This window comes from Manis pentadactyla, chromosome 1 (assembly GCF_030020395.1).
Source record: "Manis pentadactyla isolate mManPen7 chromosome 1, mManPen7.hap1, whole genome shotgun sequence".
Classification (NCBI taxonomy): domain Eukaryota; kingdom Metazoa; phylum Chordata; class Mammalia; order Pholidota; family Manidae; genus Manis; species Manis pentadactyla.
The window spans coordinates 200,253,927-200,271,252 of record NC_080019.1 but is presented as its reverse complement, the minus strand read 5'-3'; the positions used below and the strand labels follow the sequence as shown (position 1 = coordinate 200,271,252).

Here is a 17,326-nt window from a genome sequence, read left to right as displayed (position 1 = left end):
GTGATAAAGCATGAGTATACTAGACTGTTAATGACTGGTGCTTCCAAAGTAAATTTGTTTTTATTAGCCTGTACAAGTTTATCGAGGAATTTTTTTTGTATGATTACTTTTAGGCTTTTAGAAATAATAAACAAGCTTCCTCATTATAGCTTTGTGTTCCCTCTTGGAAATCAGTGCTTCAGCCCTCAAAAGATATTCTTAAATTTTTTCTTTCCGAGGAAGTTAGGTTGGCAAAGAGATCAGTGGTGTGTGTATAGGTAGGTTTGTAGTCTGCTCCACAGTCTCATGATTCGAGGCACCTACTCTCCTCTTGCAGCCTGCTGGAGTTAATACTTTTTTCCCCCGATCACACATCTTGTTGCAGTGAAGGGTAAGAATAAGGAAGTGTGCCAAGCAGCAGCCGTTGGCTCCTTTTCCCAAGGCCTTTTGCCACCGTTAGCTGCTCTGGTGAGAGTCACAACAGTTCTGGTCACGTGTGAGACTTTTCAGCTACTGTAATAAATAATACTATTTATTTCTATGCATATGCTTGTTTGAATGTAAATGGAAAGAAAACTTCCAGAAGGAAACATTTCAGGCCTTTATATTGGGAAGGGTAATTTCTATTGGTATGTGTATACAGTTGACTGAGTACACAGGGTTGGAGGCAGCAGCCCCAGATCACCACCCACCCCCATGAAATTGAAAAATCCACACATAACTTTTGATTCCCCCAAAACTTAGTAGCCTATTGCATATGAAATGCATCATTTAACTTCAGATGCAACAAAGTCGAAAAGTAGAAAATAAGAGGGTTGTAGAGTCCAACCTAGAAAAGAGCCAACAGAGGGTGGGGTTGACACCTGCCTGTAGGTGTATCAGACCTGGGCTAGGAGGGGTGCACATGGAAGGTGCAAAGGTTGCCACCTCCTTCTGAGTTGCCCCACCTGGGCCTTGGCTGCTGTGCTCCTCTCAGATCCTGGCTTTTCTCTCTGGTCCAGAGGGCACTTGGTTAGAAGGTGATGCTAATAACTACAAGGGTTGTGTGTTTGATCACCCTATTGGCCACTGCTTACACCATTTTCCCTTTTCAACCACGTCACTGGTGGAATCTGCTGCCTTATATCCAGTTACAGATACTGTACATTTATCGAAAAAAATCCACATATACGTGAACCCTCACAGTTCAGACCCATGTTTTAGGGTCACCTGTATTTGATCATTCAGCAGAGTGTTCTGTATTTATAGAGCTTATTATACAGCTTTTTCAGTGCAAGAGTAAGTTTTTGACAACAGTCTTGTGTTGCAGATGAAAAAATAAGTGTTACTAAACCGCAATTCAATCTTTAAAAAGTTCCAGTAGTTTGAATACTTTAATGTGGGCATTCTGAGGCAAGAGGCGAAATGACTTAAGATAGAATAACCTGCTTTGTCCTGTTACAGGTAAAGGGAGAAGATGAGGAAGAGAACAATCTGGAAGTACGAGAAACCAAAATTAAGGGTAAGAGGTAAGCTACCAGTCAGAATGAATATATTATAGATATAACAAGATTATAACATGTGCCCCCTCTTGTTATAGGTTATCATATCAGGGTGGAGTCATAAACTGCAAGAGTTGCTTATGAATTAAAGTTCCTGGTGTATTAGTGGCTTTTTCAGTTAAAAGTGTGGTAATAAGCAAGGGGCTATAATGTATTCTGGACCAGTTTATGACTTTTCTAATGACTAATGCTGAAATCTGGTTCCCTTAACAGTAGCAGTTTATTTTAAAGCAAGAAAATACAGTTGACCCTGAAACAACTTGCGGCTTAGGCCTGCCAACCTCCCACCCCGTTACACAGTTATACATGGTTGAAAATTCACATATAACTTTTCTTTATTCATTTTATTATCATTAATCTACAATTACATGAAGAACATTATGGTTACTAGACTCCCCCTTCACCAAGTCCCCCCCCACAAACCCAATTACAGTCACTGTCCATCAGCATAGTAAGATGCTGTAGACTCACTACTTGTCTTCTTTGTGTTGCACAGCCTTCCCCGTGCCCCCCCCATATTATACATGCTAATTGTAAGGCCCCCTTTCTTTTTCCCTGCCCTTATCCCTCTCTTCCCACCCATCCTCCCCAGTCCTTTTCCCTTTGGTAACTGTTAGTCCATTCTTGGGTTCTGTGATTCTTCTGCTCTTTTATTCCTTCAGTTTTTCTTTGTTCTTATACTCCACGTATGAGTGAAATCATTTGGTACTTGTCTTTCTCCGCCTGGCTTATTTCACTGAGCATAATACCCTCTAGCTCCATCCATGTTGCAAATGGTAGGATCTGTTTTTTCCTTATGGCTGAGTAATATTCCATTGTGTATATGTACCACTTCTTCTTTATCCATTCATCTACTGATGGACACTTAGGTTGCTTCCATTTCTTGGCTATTGTAAATAGTGCTGCGATAAACATAGTGGTGCATCTGTCTTTTTCAAACTGGAGTGCTGTATTCTTAGGGTAAATTCCTAGAAGTGGAATTCCTGGATCAAATGGTATTTCTATATTGAGCTTTTTGAGGAACCTCCATACTGCTTTCCACAGTGGTTGAATTAATTTGCATTCCCACCAGCAGTGTAGGAGGGTTCCCCTTTCTCCGCAACCTCGCCAACATTTGTGGTTGTTTGTCTTTTGGATGGTGGCGATCCTTACTGGTGTGAGGTGATATCTCATTGTGGTTTTAATTTGCATTTCTCTGATGACAAGCGATGTGGAGCATCTTTTCATGTGTCTGTTGGTCATCTGAATTTCTTCTTTGCAGAAGTATCTGTTCAGCTCCCCTCCCCATTTTTTAATTGGATTATTTGCTTTTTGTTTGTTGAGGTGCGTGAGCTCTTTATATATTTTGAATGTCAACCCTTTTTTGTATCTGTCATTTATGAATATATTCTCCCATACTGTAGGGTACCTTTTTGTTCTATTGATGGTGTCCTTTGCTGTACAGAAGCTTTTCAGCTTGATATAGAGTCCCACTTGTTCATTTTTGCTTTTGTTTCCCTTGCCCAGGGAGATATGTTCATGAAGAAGTCACTCATGTTTATGTCCAAGAGATTTTTGCCTATGTTTTCTTTCTGAGTTTTATGGTTTCATGACTTACATTCAGGTCTTTGATCCATTTCAAATTTACTTTTGTGTATGGGGATAGACAGTGATCCAGTTTCATTCTCTTACATGTAGCTGTCTAGTTTTGCCAGCACCATCTGTTGAAGAGACTGTCATTTCCCCATTGTATGTCCATGGCTCCTTTATCATATATTAACTGACCATAAATGTTTGGGTTAATATCTAGGGTCTCTATTCTGTTCCACTGGTGTGTGGCTCTGTTCTTGTGCCAGTACCAAATTGTCTTTATTACTGTGGCTTTGTAGTAGAGCTTGAAGTTGGGGAGCGAGATCCCCCCAACTTTATTCTTCCTTCTCAGAATTGCTTTGGCTATTCCGGGTCTTTGGTGTTTCCATATGAACTTTTGAACTATTTGTTCTAGTTCGTTGAAGAATGTTGTTGGTAATTTGATAGGGATTGCATCAAATCTGTATATTGCTTTGGGCAGGATGGCCACTTTGACAATATTAATTCTTCCTAGCCAAGAGCATGGGATGAGTTTCCATTTGTTAGTGTCCTCTTTAATATCTCTTAAGAGTGTCTTATAGTTTTCAGGGTATAGGTCTTTCACTTCCTTCTTAAGGTTTATTCCTAAGTATTTTATTCTTTTTGATGCAATTGTGAATGGAATTGTTTTCCTGATTCCTCTTTCTATTAGTTCATTGTTAGTGTATAGGAAAGCCACAGATTTCTGTGTGTTAATTTTGTATACTGCAACTTTGCTGTATTCCGCTATCAGTTCTAATAGTTTTGGAGTGGAGGCTTTAGGATTTTTTATGTACAATATCATGTCATCTGCAAATAGTGACAGTTTGACCTCTTCTTTACCAATCTGGATTCCTTGTATTTCTTTGTTTTGTCTGATTGCCATGGCTAGGACCTCCAGTACTATGTTGAATAACAGTGGAGAGAGTAGGCATCCCTGTCTTGTTCCCGATCTCAGAGGAAAACCTTTCAGCTTTTCACTGTTCAGTATGATGTTGGCTGTGGGTTTATCATATATGGCCTTTATTATGTTGAGGTACCTGCCCTCTATACCCATTTTGTTGACAGTTTTTATCGTGAATGGATGTTGAATTTTGTCGAATGCTTTTTCAGCATCTATGGAGATGATCATGTGGTTTTTCTCTTTCTTTTTGTTGATGTGGTGGATGATGTTGATGGATTTTCGAATGTTGTACCATCCTTGCATCCCTGGGATGAATCCCACTTGGTCATGATGTATGATCCTCTTGATGTATTTTTGGATTCGGTTTGCTAATATTTTGTTGAGTATTTTTGCATCTACGTTCATCAGGGACATTGGTCTGTAATTTTCATTTTTGGTGGGGTCTTTGCCTGGTTTTGGTATTACGGTGATGTTGGCTTCATAGAATGAGTTTGGGAGTATTCCCTCCTCTTCTATTTTTTGGAAAACTTAAGGAGAATGGGAATTATATCTTCTCTGTATGTCTGATAAAATTCCAAGGTAAATCCATCTGGCCCAGGGGTTTTCTTGGGTAGTTTTTTGATTACCGCTTCAATTTCTTTGCTGGTAATTGGTTTGTTTAGATTTTTGTGTTTCTTCCTTGGTCAGTCTTGGAAGGTTGTATTTTTCTAGGAAGTTGTCCATTTCTTCTAGGTTTTCCAGCTTGTTAGCATATAGGTTTTCATAGTAGTCTCTAATAATTCTTCGTATTTCTGTTGGTTCCGTCATGATGTTTCCTTTCTCGTTTCTGATTCTGTTGATGTGTATTGATTCTCTTTTTCTGTTAATAAGTCTGACTAGAGGCTTATCTATTTTGTTTATTTTCTCAAAGAACCAGCTTTTGGTTTCATTGATTTTTTTCTATTGTTTTATTCTTCTCAATTTTATTTATTTCTTCTCTGATCTTTATGTCCCTCCTTCTGCTGACTTTAGGCCTCATTTGTTCTTCTGTTTCCAATTTTGATAATTGTGATGTTAGACTATTCATTTGGGTTTGTTCTTCCTTCTTTAAATATGCCTGGATTGCTATATACTTTCCTCTTAAAACTGTTTTCGCTGCATCCCACAGAAGTTGGGGCTTTGTGTTGTTGGTGTCATTTATTTCTATATATTGCTGGATCTCCATTTTGATTTGGTCATTGATCCATTGACTATTTAGGAGCGTGTTGTTAAGCCTCCATGTGTTTGTGAGCCTTTTTGCTTTCTTTGTACAATTTATTTCTAGTTTTATACCTTTGTGGTCTAAAAAGTTGGTTGGTAGAATTTCAATGTTTTTGAATTTACTGGGGCTCTTTTTGTGGCCTAGTATGTGGTCTATTCTGGAGAATGTTCCATGTGCACTTGAGAAGAATGTGTATCCTGTTGCTTTTGGGTGTAGAGTTCTATATATGTCTATTAGGTCCATCTGTTGTATTGTGTTGTTCAGCGACTCTGTGTCCTTACTTATTTTCTGTCTGGTGGATCTGTCCTTTGGAGTGAATGGTGTGTTGAAGTCTCCTAAAATGAATGCATTGCATTCTATTTCCTCTTTTAGTTTGGTTAGTATTTGTTTCACATATATTGGTGCTCCTGTGTTGGGTGCATATATATTTATAATAATGGTTATATCCTCCTGTTGGACTGAGCCCTTTATCATTATGTAATGTCCTTCTTTATCTGTTGTTACTTTCTTTGTTTTGAAGTCTATTTCGTCTGATACTTGTACTGCAACACCTGCTTTTTTCTCCCTATTGTTTGCATGAAATATCTTTTTCTATCCCTTGACTTTTAGTCTGTGCATGTCTTTGGGTTTGAGGTGAGTCTCTTGTAAGCGTCATATAGACGGGTCTTGTTTTTTTACCCATTCAGTGACTCTATGTCTTTTGATTGGTGCATTCAGTCCATTTACATTTAGGGTGATTATTGATAGGTATGTACTTATTGCCATTTCAGGCTTTAGATTCGTGGTTACCAAAGGGTCCAGGTTACTTTCCTTACTATCTAAGGGTCTGACTTAACTCACTTAAACACAATCTAAAGGTTCTTTTCTATTTCTCCTCCTTTTTCTTCCTCCTTCATTCTTTATATATTAGGTATCAAATTCTGTACTTTTTGTCTATCCCTTGATTGACTTTGGGGTTAGTCAATTTAATTTTGCATTTACCTCGCAATCAGCTGCTCCATCCTCCCTACCATGGTTTTACTACCTCTGGTGACAGGTATCCAACCCTAGGAACACTTCCATCTATAGCAGTCCCTCAAAATAGACTGCATAGATGGTTTGTGGGAGGTAAACTCTCTCAGCTTTTACTTATCTGGAAATTGTTTAATCCCTCCTTCATATTTAAATGGTAATCTTACCAGATAAAGTAATCTTGGTTCCAGGCCCTTCTGCTTCATGGCATTAAATACATCATGCCACTCCCTTCTGGCCTGTAAGGTTTCTGCTGAGAAGTCTGATGTTAGCCTGATGGGCTTTCCTTTGTATGTGATCTTATTTCTGCCTCTGGCTGCTTTTAACAGTCTGTCCTTATCCTTGATCTTTGCCATTTTAATTGCTGTGTGTCTTGGTGTTGTCTTCCTTGGGTCCCTTGTGTTGGGAGATCTGTGGATCTCCATGGCCTGAGAGGCTATGTCCTTCCCCAGATTGGGGAAGTTTTCAGCAACTACCTCCTCAAAGACACTTTCTATCCCTTTCTCTCTCTCTTCTTCTTCTGGTATCACTATAATGTGAATATTGTTCTGCTTGGATTGGTCACACAGTTCTCTCAATATTCTTTCATTCTTAGAGATCCTTTTTTCTCTCTGTGCCTCAGCTTCTTTGTATTCCTCTTCTCTAGTTTCTATTTCATTTATTGTCTCCACCGTATCCAACCTGCTTTTAATACCCTCCATTGTGCTCTTCAACAATTGGATCTCCAACCTGAATTCATTCCTGAGTTCTTGGATGTCTTTCCAGACCTCCATTAGCATGTTGATGGTTTTTATTTTGAGCTCCCTTTCAGGAAGAGTCACGAGGTCCATATCACTTAAATCTTTCTCGGGAGTTGTATTAATAATTTTACTCTGGACAAGGTTCCTTTGGCATTTCATGTTTGTATATGGCGCCCTCTAGTGTCCAGAAGCTGTAGTCTCTGGAGCTGCTCAGCCCCTGAAGCAATGTTGGAGGTCGCAGGGGAGCGGTACTGGTACCTGGGGGGGGAGGAAAGAGCTTTTCCTGGCCTCCCGGCTGCTGTGCCTGTCTCCGCTGACTGAGCCAGTGGGCCGGTCACACAGGTAAAAGTTTTTGTCCCAGAGCAGCTGGATATGGATCCCTGCTTTCCACAAGCAGCTGGAATCCCGGTCTCCCCAGGAACTCTGACTGTATTAACTTTCCAACCCGGTAGTCATGCGAGTCATGAAAGCACCATGAAATGTAGGTTTGTGCTCCCAGCGCAGATCTCCGGAGCTAGATATTCAGCAGTCCCAAGCCTTCCACTCCCTCCCTGCTCCGTTTCTCTTCCTCCTGCCTTTGAGCTGGGGTGGGGGAAGGGCTCGGGTTCCATGGAGCTACAGCTCTGGTACGTTACCGCGTTCGGTGAGGTCTGCTCTTTTCTCCAGGTGTGTGCAGTCTGACGCCGTCCTCTTTCCTGTTGCTCTCTCAGGATTAGTTGCGCCAATTAAATTTTCTAATTGAATCCAGTTTTAGGAGGAAGCCTCTGTCTCTCCTCTCACGCCACCATCTTTGCAGTAGTATCCGCATATAACTTTTGACTGCCCCATATTTAGCTATTAGTAGCGTACTGTTCACTAGGGAAAGCCTTACTGATAACATAAAGTTGATTAACACATACTTTTTTTATATGTATTATATACATATTTTTGCAATAAAGTAAGCTAAAGAAAATGTTTTTTTCAACTTGTCACAAATCTCCAAAAATTTTTCTAATGTGTTTATTGAAAAAAATCCATGTATAAGTGGACCTACACAGTTTAAACCCATGTTGTTCAAGGGTCAACCGGCATCATTCTGTATTAGATCAGATCTTTAATCTATGTGGGGATAGGGATAACCAACCAACAGATGGGGAATCTTTGTGAGGACTGCAAGCTGCTTGCCATGCAGATAGCCTCCCATCTGTGGTAGGCTACCATCCTGTTTCCAAGGGGCAGGCTTCTCTTCCTTAACGCACCTCCTCTTGTGCCTTCCTGGCATTGAAAGTGACACCCTGCAGGAGCTAGATGTAGCTCGGTGAAGGCCAGGGTTTAATTGTCTTGTTTCTTCAAAACCTAGCATGGGACCTGGCATTTACTTACTTTCAAACATTTTATTAAGGATATTTTTAAAAATACAAATAAAAAGCAGGAGGAATTGAATAAGGAGGCTCTGTATATCCACTCACCCAGCTTCACAGATGTCAGTATTTTGCGTGATGTGTATTAGGCATTGAAATATGTGTTTAATGAATGATGTGGGAATGATGCGGAGAGAAGATTCTTAGCTCTGTGATTCCTAGGAGAAGGGGACAGTCCCCCAGTCGCTTGGCAGTTTTTAGAGATGTTTTTATTTACAACTAGGGGGCGCTACCGACATCCACTAGATAGAGACCTGGGATGCTGCTAAACTTGCGGCAGTACCCGGGACAGATTTCCCGTCCCAGCAAAGAATTATCCCTCCCAGAAAGTCAGTAGTGCTGAGGTTAAAGAACCTTGCCTTCGTTTATGCTGTAGTTTATCATAGGAAGAAATAAAAAATTTGGTTTTTGATCAGCAAACTATTGAACTGTACAATGGTCAGTCCTTATGTGGTTCAAAAAATGTTTCATTCGGTCTCCCTGCTTAGCAGAGTTTTAAAAATGTTTTTCTCATTAGTTTTGAAATTTTTTGAAATAATGAGAATATGACATAACAACAATTGTACATAAATAATTTTATGTAAGGGTATAAATGGGATTGTGTTTAAATTTATTTATCTATATAAAACTTAAGAGCAATATTAAACAAGCCGTTTATCTTACAGCCCTAACATGACAACTTACATATTTTTATTCTGGACCATTTAGTGAATCTTAGCTATGTAAGATAATCTCAGGTGATCATAGCTAAGATTCACTAAATTTAATACTTGAAGATAGATTTTACATAGTTTCAATTGCTGTGTGATCCTACTTTTTAATCCTTTTTTTTTCCTTCACATAGAGCATAGCCTTTCTTGTTTTCTGTATGGTCATCATAGTTGTCTTTTGCTGTGCTTAATTCTCCTTGAGTTGCTTTGATTTCATGTACAAAAGCATTACTCTCTGAGGAGCCAAATTATAACGCATGGTGATGACCTTGATTTTTCTATTTTAGCCTCAGTGCATGAAATGGGCATCCCACCAGCCCTGAGGATGTCACATCTGAGAATTAGCCTTAAATCAGTTGCTGTTAAACTCCCTCCCCCTTGTAAGTATTTAGGACACTCCTCTCCCTCTTTGCACTGGCTTTGGAGGGCCCTGTCTGTGTGAGCTTGCTCTGGGCCAGGGCCTGCCACACAGCTCTTGGAGAGGCAGGCTAGCATAGGTGTGAGGGGCGTGGTCTTTGCAGCTTGCTGTCTGGGTTCAAATTCTGCTGCTATTTCTAGCTGTGTGGATGGACCTCCTTGGGAAGCTTCCTCACTTTCCTCGTCAGTAAGATAATCTCAGGTGATCATAGCTAAGATTCACTAAATTTAATACACATAACATACTGAGAACAGAACCTGGCACATAGTGCCCAGCAAACTTTGACTTAATCACAAATAGGGCTAACCATTGAGAAGGGGCATTCTAGGCAGACATCTGTAAAGACACAGAGGTTTGACATACCATGGAGTGTTTGGTTAACTTCACAGTGGCTAGAGCTCAAAGGTGGAGGTGGTCTAAGGAGAGGTAGTTTAAGGAGTGCTTTGCATACCATTCTTAGGGGTGTGGACTTTACCCTGCAGACAGTTGGGACTGTTTGAAAACTTTTTGTTAACAGTATACTTTATTTTTTATATCTATCTACCAGTGCCCCTATTATACTGATTTGTCTTTATTACTTTCTTGTCTAATGTGTACAGAAACTAATGTGTACTGGGTTCTCAGTAAATCTGTTTGAGTAAATGAGTACTTGTTTTGGGTTACCAACAAAATCAAGTCCTTCACATAATGTTCTCTCCTCATATAGGAGAAGTGCTATAGGAAAAATAAACTATCTGCCCCTGGACACCAGTGCAGTCAGCTCTGTGTTGTCTGTCCAGCCTTTTCTCAATCAGACACCTTACAGCTGGTGCCTCTGCACTGCAGTGAGAACTGATGTTGATAATGATGACCTTGGAGCACTGAAAGGTCATCAAAGCAAGATTCAGTTAGGCTGAAACGTTCAATGTGAAAATAAAGGTGGGAGGGCACCATCAGATTGTGTTGATGGGCAAGAGGGAGATGGAGATTAGGAGACTAGGAAGAGGTACATTAATCTAAGCAAGAGATAATTGAATTGAGGCTGCCGCAGTGGAAAGCCAGGAAGGGATGAATTTGAGAGACATTCTAAGGCAGGATTAACCACCTACCGGGGACAGATAGGGTAGAGTGAAGCATTGGAAAATGTCTGAGGTTTCTTCTAGTGCAGAGTTGGCTGGACAGGAGCAGTATAAACAGAGATAGGGAGTCAGGGCCATGTTTGATACTGGGTACATTGAATTCCCTGTGGGATGGTCAATGGAGCTGTTTTGTGAACATTGGTACTCAGGGCAGAGAGTGGATGGGAGGCAGATCTGGAACTTTAGCCAAGAATTGGTGGTGTGTCCTGGGAGAAGGGGCAGCTTGGTACATATTCAGTAGTATTTCAGAGTGCTTTTGTGACGCATGTTAAATGCCTTCACTTTTCTTGGTTTCTGGGTCTACCAAAACTGTCTTCTGGCCTAGAAAACAGATCCGTTTTTTAAATACCTTAAGGGTTTAAGTAGTTTCCAGGTGATCTCTTTTTCTTTAAAATGCTACTAGCTTCATTTTTTTCTGGTTGAGAGTGATACAAGCTCATTATGAAACAAATTGGAAAAAACAACAGTGAAGTTTATCCTCCTACCCTGAGCCAGTTACCATATGCACATCGTGTAGAATATTTGTTGAAATACTTTTCTTCACGTGTGGTTGGGTATGTTTATATTTTAAAATACTCATACTGTGTCATTTGTAAACTGATTTCTGTCATTTATTTTGTACATGTTTGATATACATATCTATATATGTATATATAGAGATAGATAGATCCAAATATCTTTTTTAGTGGTTGCCAGCATTTAATTTTGTGGCTCTCTTGAAATGTTTTTAACTGTTCCCCTATTCTTGGGTCTTTAGGCGTTTATACTCTTTTATTATTATAAACAGCCTTGAGATGAACATCCAGGCATTGGTCTTAAAATGTATAAATTAGTAGGTTAAAGATAATCTCTTAAGGGTCTGCTTTCATTTTGGGTACAGAATTGTGCTGTGCCTTTAGCTGCTATTCTGTTTTCAGTTTCCTAATCTCTTAATTCTCTTACCTTGTTTTTCCTCCAGTGGGAGATTCTTCACAGTCAAGCTCCCAGTCGCCCTTGATCCTGGGGCCAGGATTTCAGTCATTGTGGAAACAGTCTATACACATGTGCTTCATCCGTATCCAACCCAGATCACCCAGTCAGAGAAACAGTTTGTGGTGTTTGAGGGGAGCCATTATTTCTACTCCCCATATCCAACAAAGACACAAACGATGCGTGTGAAGCTTGCCTCCCGGAATGTGGAGAGCTACAGCAAGTTGGGGAACCCCACACGTTCCGAGGACCTCCTGGATTATGGACCTTTCAAAGACATCCCTGCCTATAGTCAGGTAGGCTGGTGTGGAGTCCAAGGCCATCCCTCTCTGCTTCTGACAATGTTTTCTGGAGTGACTGCTAATTGATAAGCTTGGTGTGGAGTGGCTGTAAATCTGAAGTCATTTTTGAAATCATCCCACAAGATTTTAATCTGCTATGAAATGACTCCATGGGGGTCACCTTTCTCATTTGTGGAGTATAGCTAGAAGCTGGGAGGTTTAGGAAGACTTCTAAAAAAGACTCTAATACGGAAAAAAAATGTGACAAATGTCACAAACTTTGTAACTTGGATTTTTGAAACAGTGACACCTGAGCTGAGTTGGACTATTTTATCAGGATTTATGACCTGTTAGTGCCAAATACTAGCCAGTGACAGTGATAATTGGCGATTGCTGAGGTCTCTGAGGAAGCCCTGTAAATTGCAGCCCTCTTCCCTGAGTTCAGTACAAACTGAGGAATTAAGAAAAGTGCTGAGGTAGATAGGAAGTAAAAAAATAGTTTCATCATGGATGCAACAAAGGAGATGGGGTTTATCTACATATAGTAGGTTAACTAATATTGAACCCCAAATTTAGACAGAAACATCCATGCAAATAGAGCAGAGCTGGACCAGGGCAGGTCTTTGCATGTGGAGGTCCTGTCAGCTAATAAAGGTGATCTCAGACTGCCTGTGGGCACAGTAGTCCAGACAAAGAGGAGCTGGGCAGAGCATACGTTGTGCATTCCTCTCACACTTCCTGTTTACCTGAGGAACTAGGTCCTCTGCATGGAAAGGCCAAGAGTGTTAGACTAATAGAACCCTTGTTACCTGAAAGAAAATGCGAGTAGGGAATAAGCATTCCCTCTCTCAGAGGCTCTAACTTCTAAGCTCAGGTGAGGCCAAGGAGAAGGGAACTAGAGACCGGGAGAACAACTGGCCATCTTATTTCCCAGGCTTTGTACTCAGTGTATTAAATATGTTTACTTATATTTCCTTGAAACATAAATGATAGTTAAGTTTTTTTGTTTTTGAGTTTGTGGTTATAGGTAAGGAAACTGAATGAGTGAAACTAAATGACTGCTCCAAGACTAGGTAATGAGTAAACTAGTCAGCTTCCAGGAAGGATGGGCAGACTAGCCTAATCCTAGCAAATCATACTCACATTAACAAATAATAAAAAATAAAAAGGAGGTAGCATTTGGAGAGTTGGCATAGGAGCTGGAGGAGAAGGAAATAAGGCATTCTGGGCAGAGGCAACAAGAGCGGCCAAGGCCCAGAGTTGGGAGAACGGGTGTGTGCTGTGTGGTGTGGCTGGGCAGCTGCTGGGGGGAGTGAGCTGGCTGCCGTGCTGGGCCCTGCGCCTTGCAGGTCGAGGGAGCAATGAAGGCTTAGAAGATACTTTCTTATGGAAAATTTCAAACGCATGCAAAAGTATAGAGAATAGTATAACAGTTCTCATAGAGCTGTCACTTAGATTCAGTTGTCAAGATGTTCCCACACTCGGCTTCAGCTGTCTCTTTTTTCTTTGTTACAGTATTTTAAAGCAGATCTTAGGAATCATATAATTTCACCCTTCACACTTGATTATCATCTCTAAAAGATAACCCTTATGACATTGAAGATTTGTTTGCATGTCTGTGTTGAGAACATGTCACTAAGGATGTATAGTCAAAATATTTTGAAATAATTGTTTCTCGCTTTCTTTTTTTGTTTTTTTTAGATAATAATTTTTTATTGAAGGGTAGTTGACGCACAGTATTACATTACATTAGTTTCAAGTGTACAACACAGTGATAAAACATTTATATACATAATTCTAGGTTCCAGCTATCACCCTACCAAGCTGTTACAATATCTTGACTATATTCCTTATGCTATACATTACATCCCGGTTACTTATTAATTTTACCATTGGAAGTCTGTCCTTTTTTTTTTTTTTTTTGGTGAGGGCATCTCTCATATTTATTGATCAAATGGTTGTTAACAACAATAAAATTCTGTATAGGGGAGTCAATGCTCAATGCACAATCATTAATCCACCCCAAGCCTAATTTTCGTCAGTCTCCAATCTTCTGAGGCATAACAAACAAGTTCTTACATGGAGAACAAATTCTTACATAATGAATAAGTTACATAGTGAACAGTACAAGGGCAGTCATCACAGAAACTTTCGGTTTTGCTCATGCATTATGAACTATAAACAGTTCAAATATGAATACTCATTTGGTTTTTATACTTGATTTATATGTGGATACCACATTTCTCTCTTTATTATTATTATTTTTAATAAAATGCTGAAGTGGTAGGTAGATACAAGATAAAGGTAGAAAACATAGTTTAGTGTTGTAAGAGAGCAAATGTAGATGATCAGGTGTGTGCCTGTAGACTATGTGTTAATCCAAGCTAGACAGGGCAATAAAACATCCACGTATGCAGAAGATTTCTCTCAGAACGGGGGGGTGAGGTTCTAAGCCTCACCTCTGTTGATCCCCAATTTCTCACCTGATGACCCCCCTGCGACTGTGCCTGTCTTAGGTTGTTCCTCTCTTGAGGAATCTTACCCGTCTCTGGCTAACCAGTCATCTTCCGGGGCCATACAGGGAAATGTAAAGTTGGTAAGTGAGAGAGAAGCCTTATTGTTTGAAATGGTTAGCTTTTTATTTCTTTGCATATTTATGCCCTGTAGCTTCTATGCCCAGCATTTGTCTTGAGGTATCTTTACCACTTGGAAGAATTATGATACTCGGTAAATTTGATATGAGGCACGAATTCTATTTAAGGGTTGTAATTAGGAAGGAAGAAGAAAAGCTATAGAAGTAGCAGGCGGAAGAAAACATGGGAAGATTGATTATTTCTTTGACATATCTTCTTGTAGAGTAACTTCAGCATGTATAGGTTTTAAGCTACTACTTAAATTGCACACACACATTAACATAATAGGAGTATAGTTACATAACCAAAGCATATCTGTAATTACCAGCCATCTCCAGTGAAACCAAGAAAACCAGTTAGGCACCTTAGGCATTTGTGAAAACTTATCTATGATATGGTGGATATTGTCCGACTGAACTTGAACAGTCTGAGAGAAATCAGACAAATTAAAACAACCCATTCCTGGGGACTGTTCACATGCCATATGTTCTTTTAACAGTAAATAGTCTGTAGTTGTAAGATTTTGGAGTGCTACAATTTGCACTTCTCCTAATTCTTGGTTGAGTTCCAACAGTATAGATCCAGTCAAATTTGTTGTTTTACTGTATGCACAGGCCAGCGTAAATATCTCCTTCATTCCCATGGCAAGTCCAGGAGCTGTTTCTCGCTTTCTATGTCTCTCAAATGTCCGTTTGACATAGCTAGGCCTGTTTATTTTGGGTTGTTTAAACTTTTAAACAGTTTTTAAAATTGATTTAAATTTTTGAACATGAGAACACATGAACATGATTCTGTAGTCAAAATCACATGACAAGTTATATTTAGAGAATTCTTGCCTCACCTGCCTTGTTTCATGGTAGGCATTTATGGTAGTTTCTGGCTTACCTTTCTAAGGTTTCTTTCTGTAAATATATGCAGGTTTGTAAATGTATTCATATTCCCCTATTTCTCAAGAAGTGGCACCCTGAATATTTGACATCAGTTCGCACCTTCTTCTGTTGTTTTAGTCCCTGAGTCATTTCTTTCTAAACATAGGGGCATTTTAATGAAGAGACCATATTACCTGTAAAGTATTGTGTTTTGCCACGTAGAGTATTCTTTAAATATTTTATGTTGTATTTGTACACCATTTTTAATGGTCATTTAAGATCCCCTGATTTGTTGTCCTATAGCTCATTTGCCAAGTTTCTTATAGTTGGACAGTTAGCTTTTTTCTAGTTAATACTATAATGTTCATATCTTGGCATTTTTACTTTTCATATATTCTCAGATAGATTTTCTGAGGTAAAAGTTTTCAAACCAAAGCATATGGACATTTAAGAATTCTTTTTCAAAAGATGTAGCCGATTTATTATGGCACCAGCAGTATGAAACTGTGTTTCTCTGTGCCCTTGCCAGTATGGGCGTTAAATGCTGACAATTATGGTTATGAATGAAGTTGAACTTTTAAAAATCTAGTCACAGAATAAATGAATAAAATAGCAAGGGTTATGAGAATTATCAAATACACCTTACCTTGTCCTTTTCATGGACTTTTGGGAAGAAGGGTGTTTTTTCTCGTCTTTTTGTCCTTGTAGCTTCCATTTGTGTAGGGTTCTAGGTGTGTGTTCATAGACAGGCACTTGAATTATTTAATGCCCAGAAAGATTTTTCAATACTAACTTAAGTAGTAAAGTTGGCAAAGAAGTGGAGGAATTGCCAAAGGTATTTATCTCCTTTAATATTCTTGGGCCTCACTGGGAGGCAATACTTACTATTAAAAGTTGGAGTCAGAACTTTCTCCACAGTTGAAGACCTACTATTGCCACTTAGAATTATATACGACCTTAAATATGTCAAATCTGCAAGGCCTTGTTTAAGTTCTAAAATGGTTAAGTAGTACTTCTTTGGGTCATTTTGAGGATTAAATGACAGTGCACATATTTAGAGCTCATGAAAGAGTGATTGACACATATGTATGTTAGCTCCATACATGTTAGCTAAACATCTCTGTGCTGTGAACTTTTCTGGATAATTCTCCAGGTTAGAAAAATTCAGTTATGCTGTGTATATCATCTTGAGTTTTGAGGGTATTTGCTAGCTCATGTCTTGATTAGATCTTATGTGCATTTCCTAGTCAGAGTTTTTTTATTTTAAAACTAAAAATTATTTAGAAAGAATTTTAAAATCTCACTGTAGAAATTTGAGAAATAGAAACTATTAGGAGGAAGTATAAATAAAAATTCTGCTTCCTATCTGTTGAGATTCTCATTTATTTCATTTAAGGTTCTATTTTCTTTTATTCACATAGTTGCTGTAAGTGGAGTGTAGAACTTTTTGTTTTTACAATACAATTGACAGTGTTGGCACTGAAAGTGATTTTGTATATCTTACTTTTCCATTTAATAATAGATCATGAGTATTTAACTCCTTGTATCATTAAAAATTCCTAGTAAACATTATTTTTAAATGTTGCATATATTAGATACATCATATTTAACCACTCTGTAGCTGATGTATAGATTGTCTCCAGTCAGTTTGGTTTCAACTAGTGTTGGTCCCTCTGTCACTAAAACTTGGAACTACTTGTTCATTTCCTCTCCAGGATACGTTTAAAATACATTATGAAAACAACAGCCCTTTCCTGACTATCACCAGCATGACCCGAGTCATCGAGGTCTCTCATTGGGGTAATATTGCTGTGGAAGAAAATGTGGACTTGAAGCACACGGGGGCTGTGTTGAAGGGGCCTTTCTCACGCTATGATTACCAGAGGCAGCCAGACAGTGGGATATCTTCCATCCGATCTTTTAAGG

At 39.2% G+C, this 17,326-nt stretch overlaps 1 protein-coding gene across 1 annotated transcript in view; it reads left to right on the top strand.

The window, feature by feature from the left end:
* The window catches only part of RPN1 (ribophorin I), a 45,353-nt gene that overhangs the window by 10,339 nt on the left and 17,688 nt on the right, over positions 1–17,326 (top strand). Inside the window, exons 2-4 of the mRNA XM_036911543.2 lie at positions 1,423–1,487; positions 11,607–11,913; positions 17,116–17,325. Coding sequence (XP_036767438.1) covers positions 1,423–1,487; positions 11,607–11,913; positions 17,116–17,325 — 582 coding nt within the window. The remainder of the gene's footprint in view (positions 1–1,422; positions 1,488–11,606; positions 11,914–17,115; position 17,326) is intronic.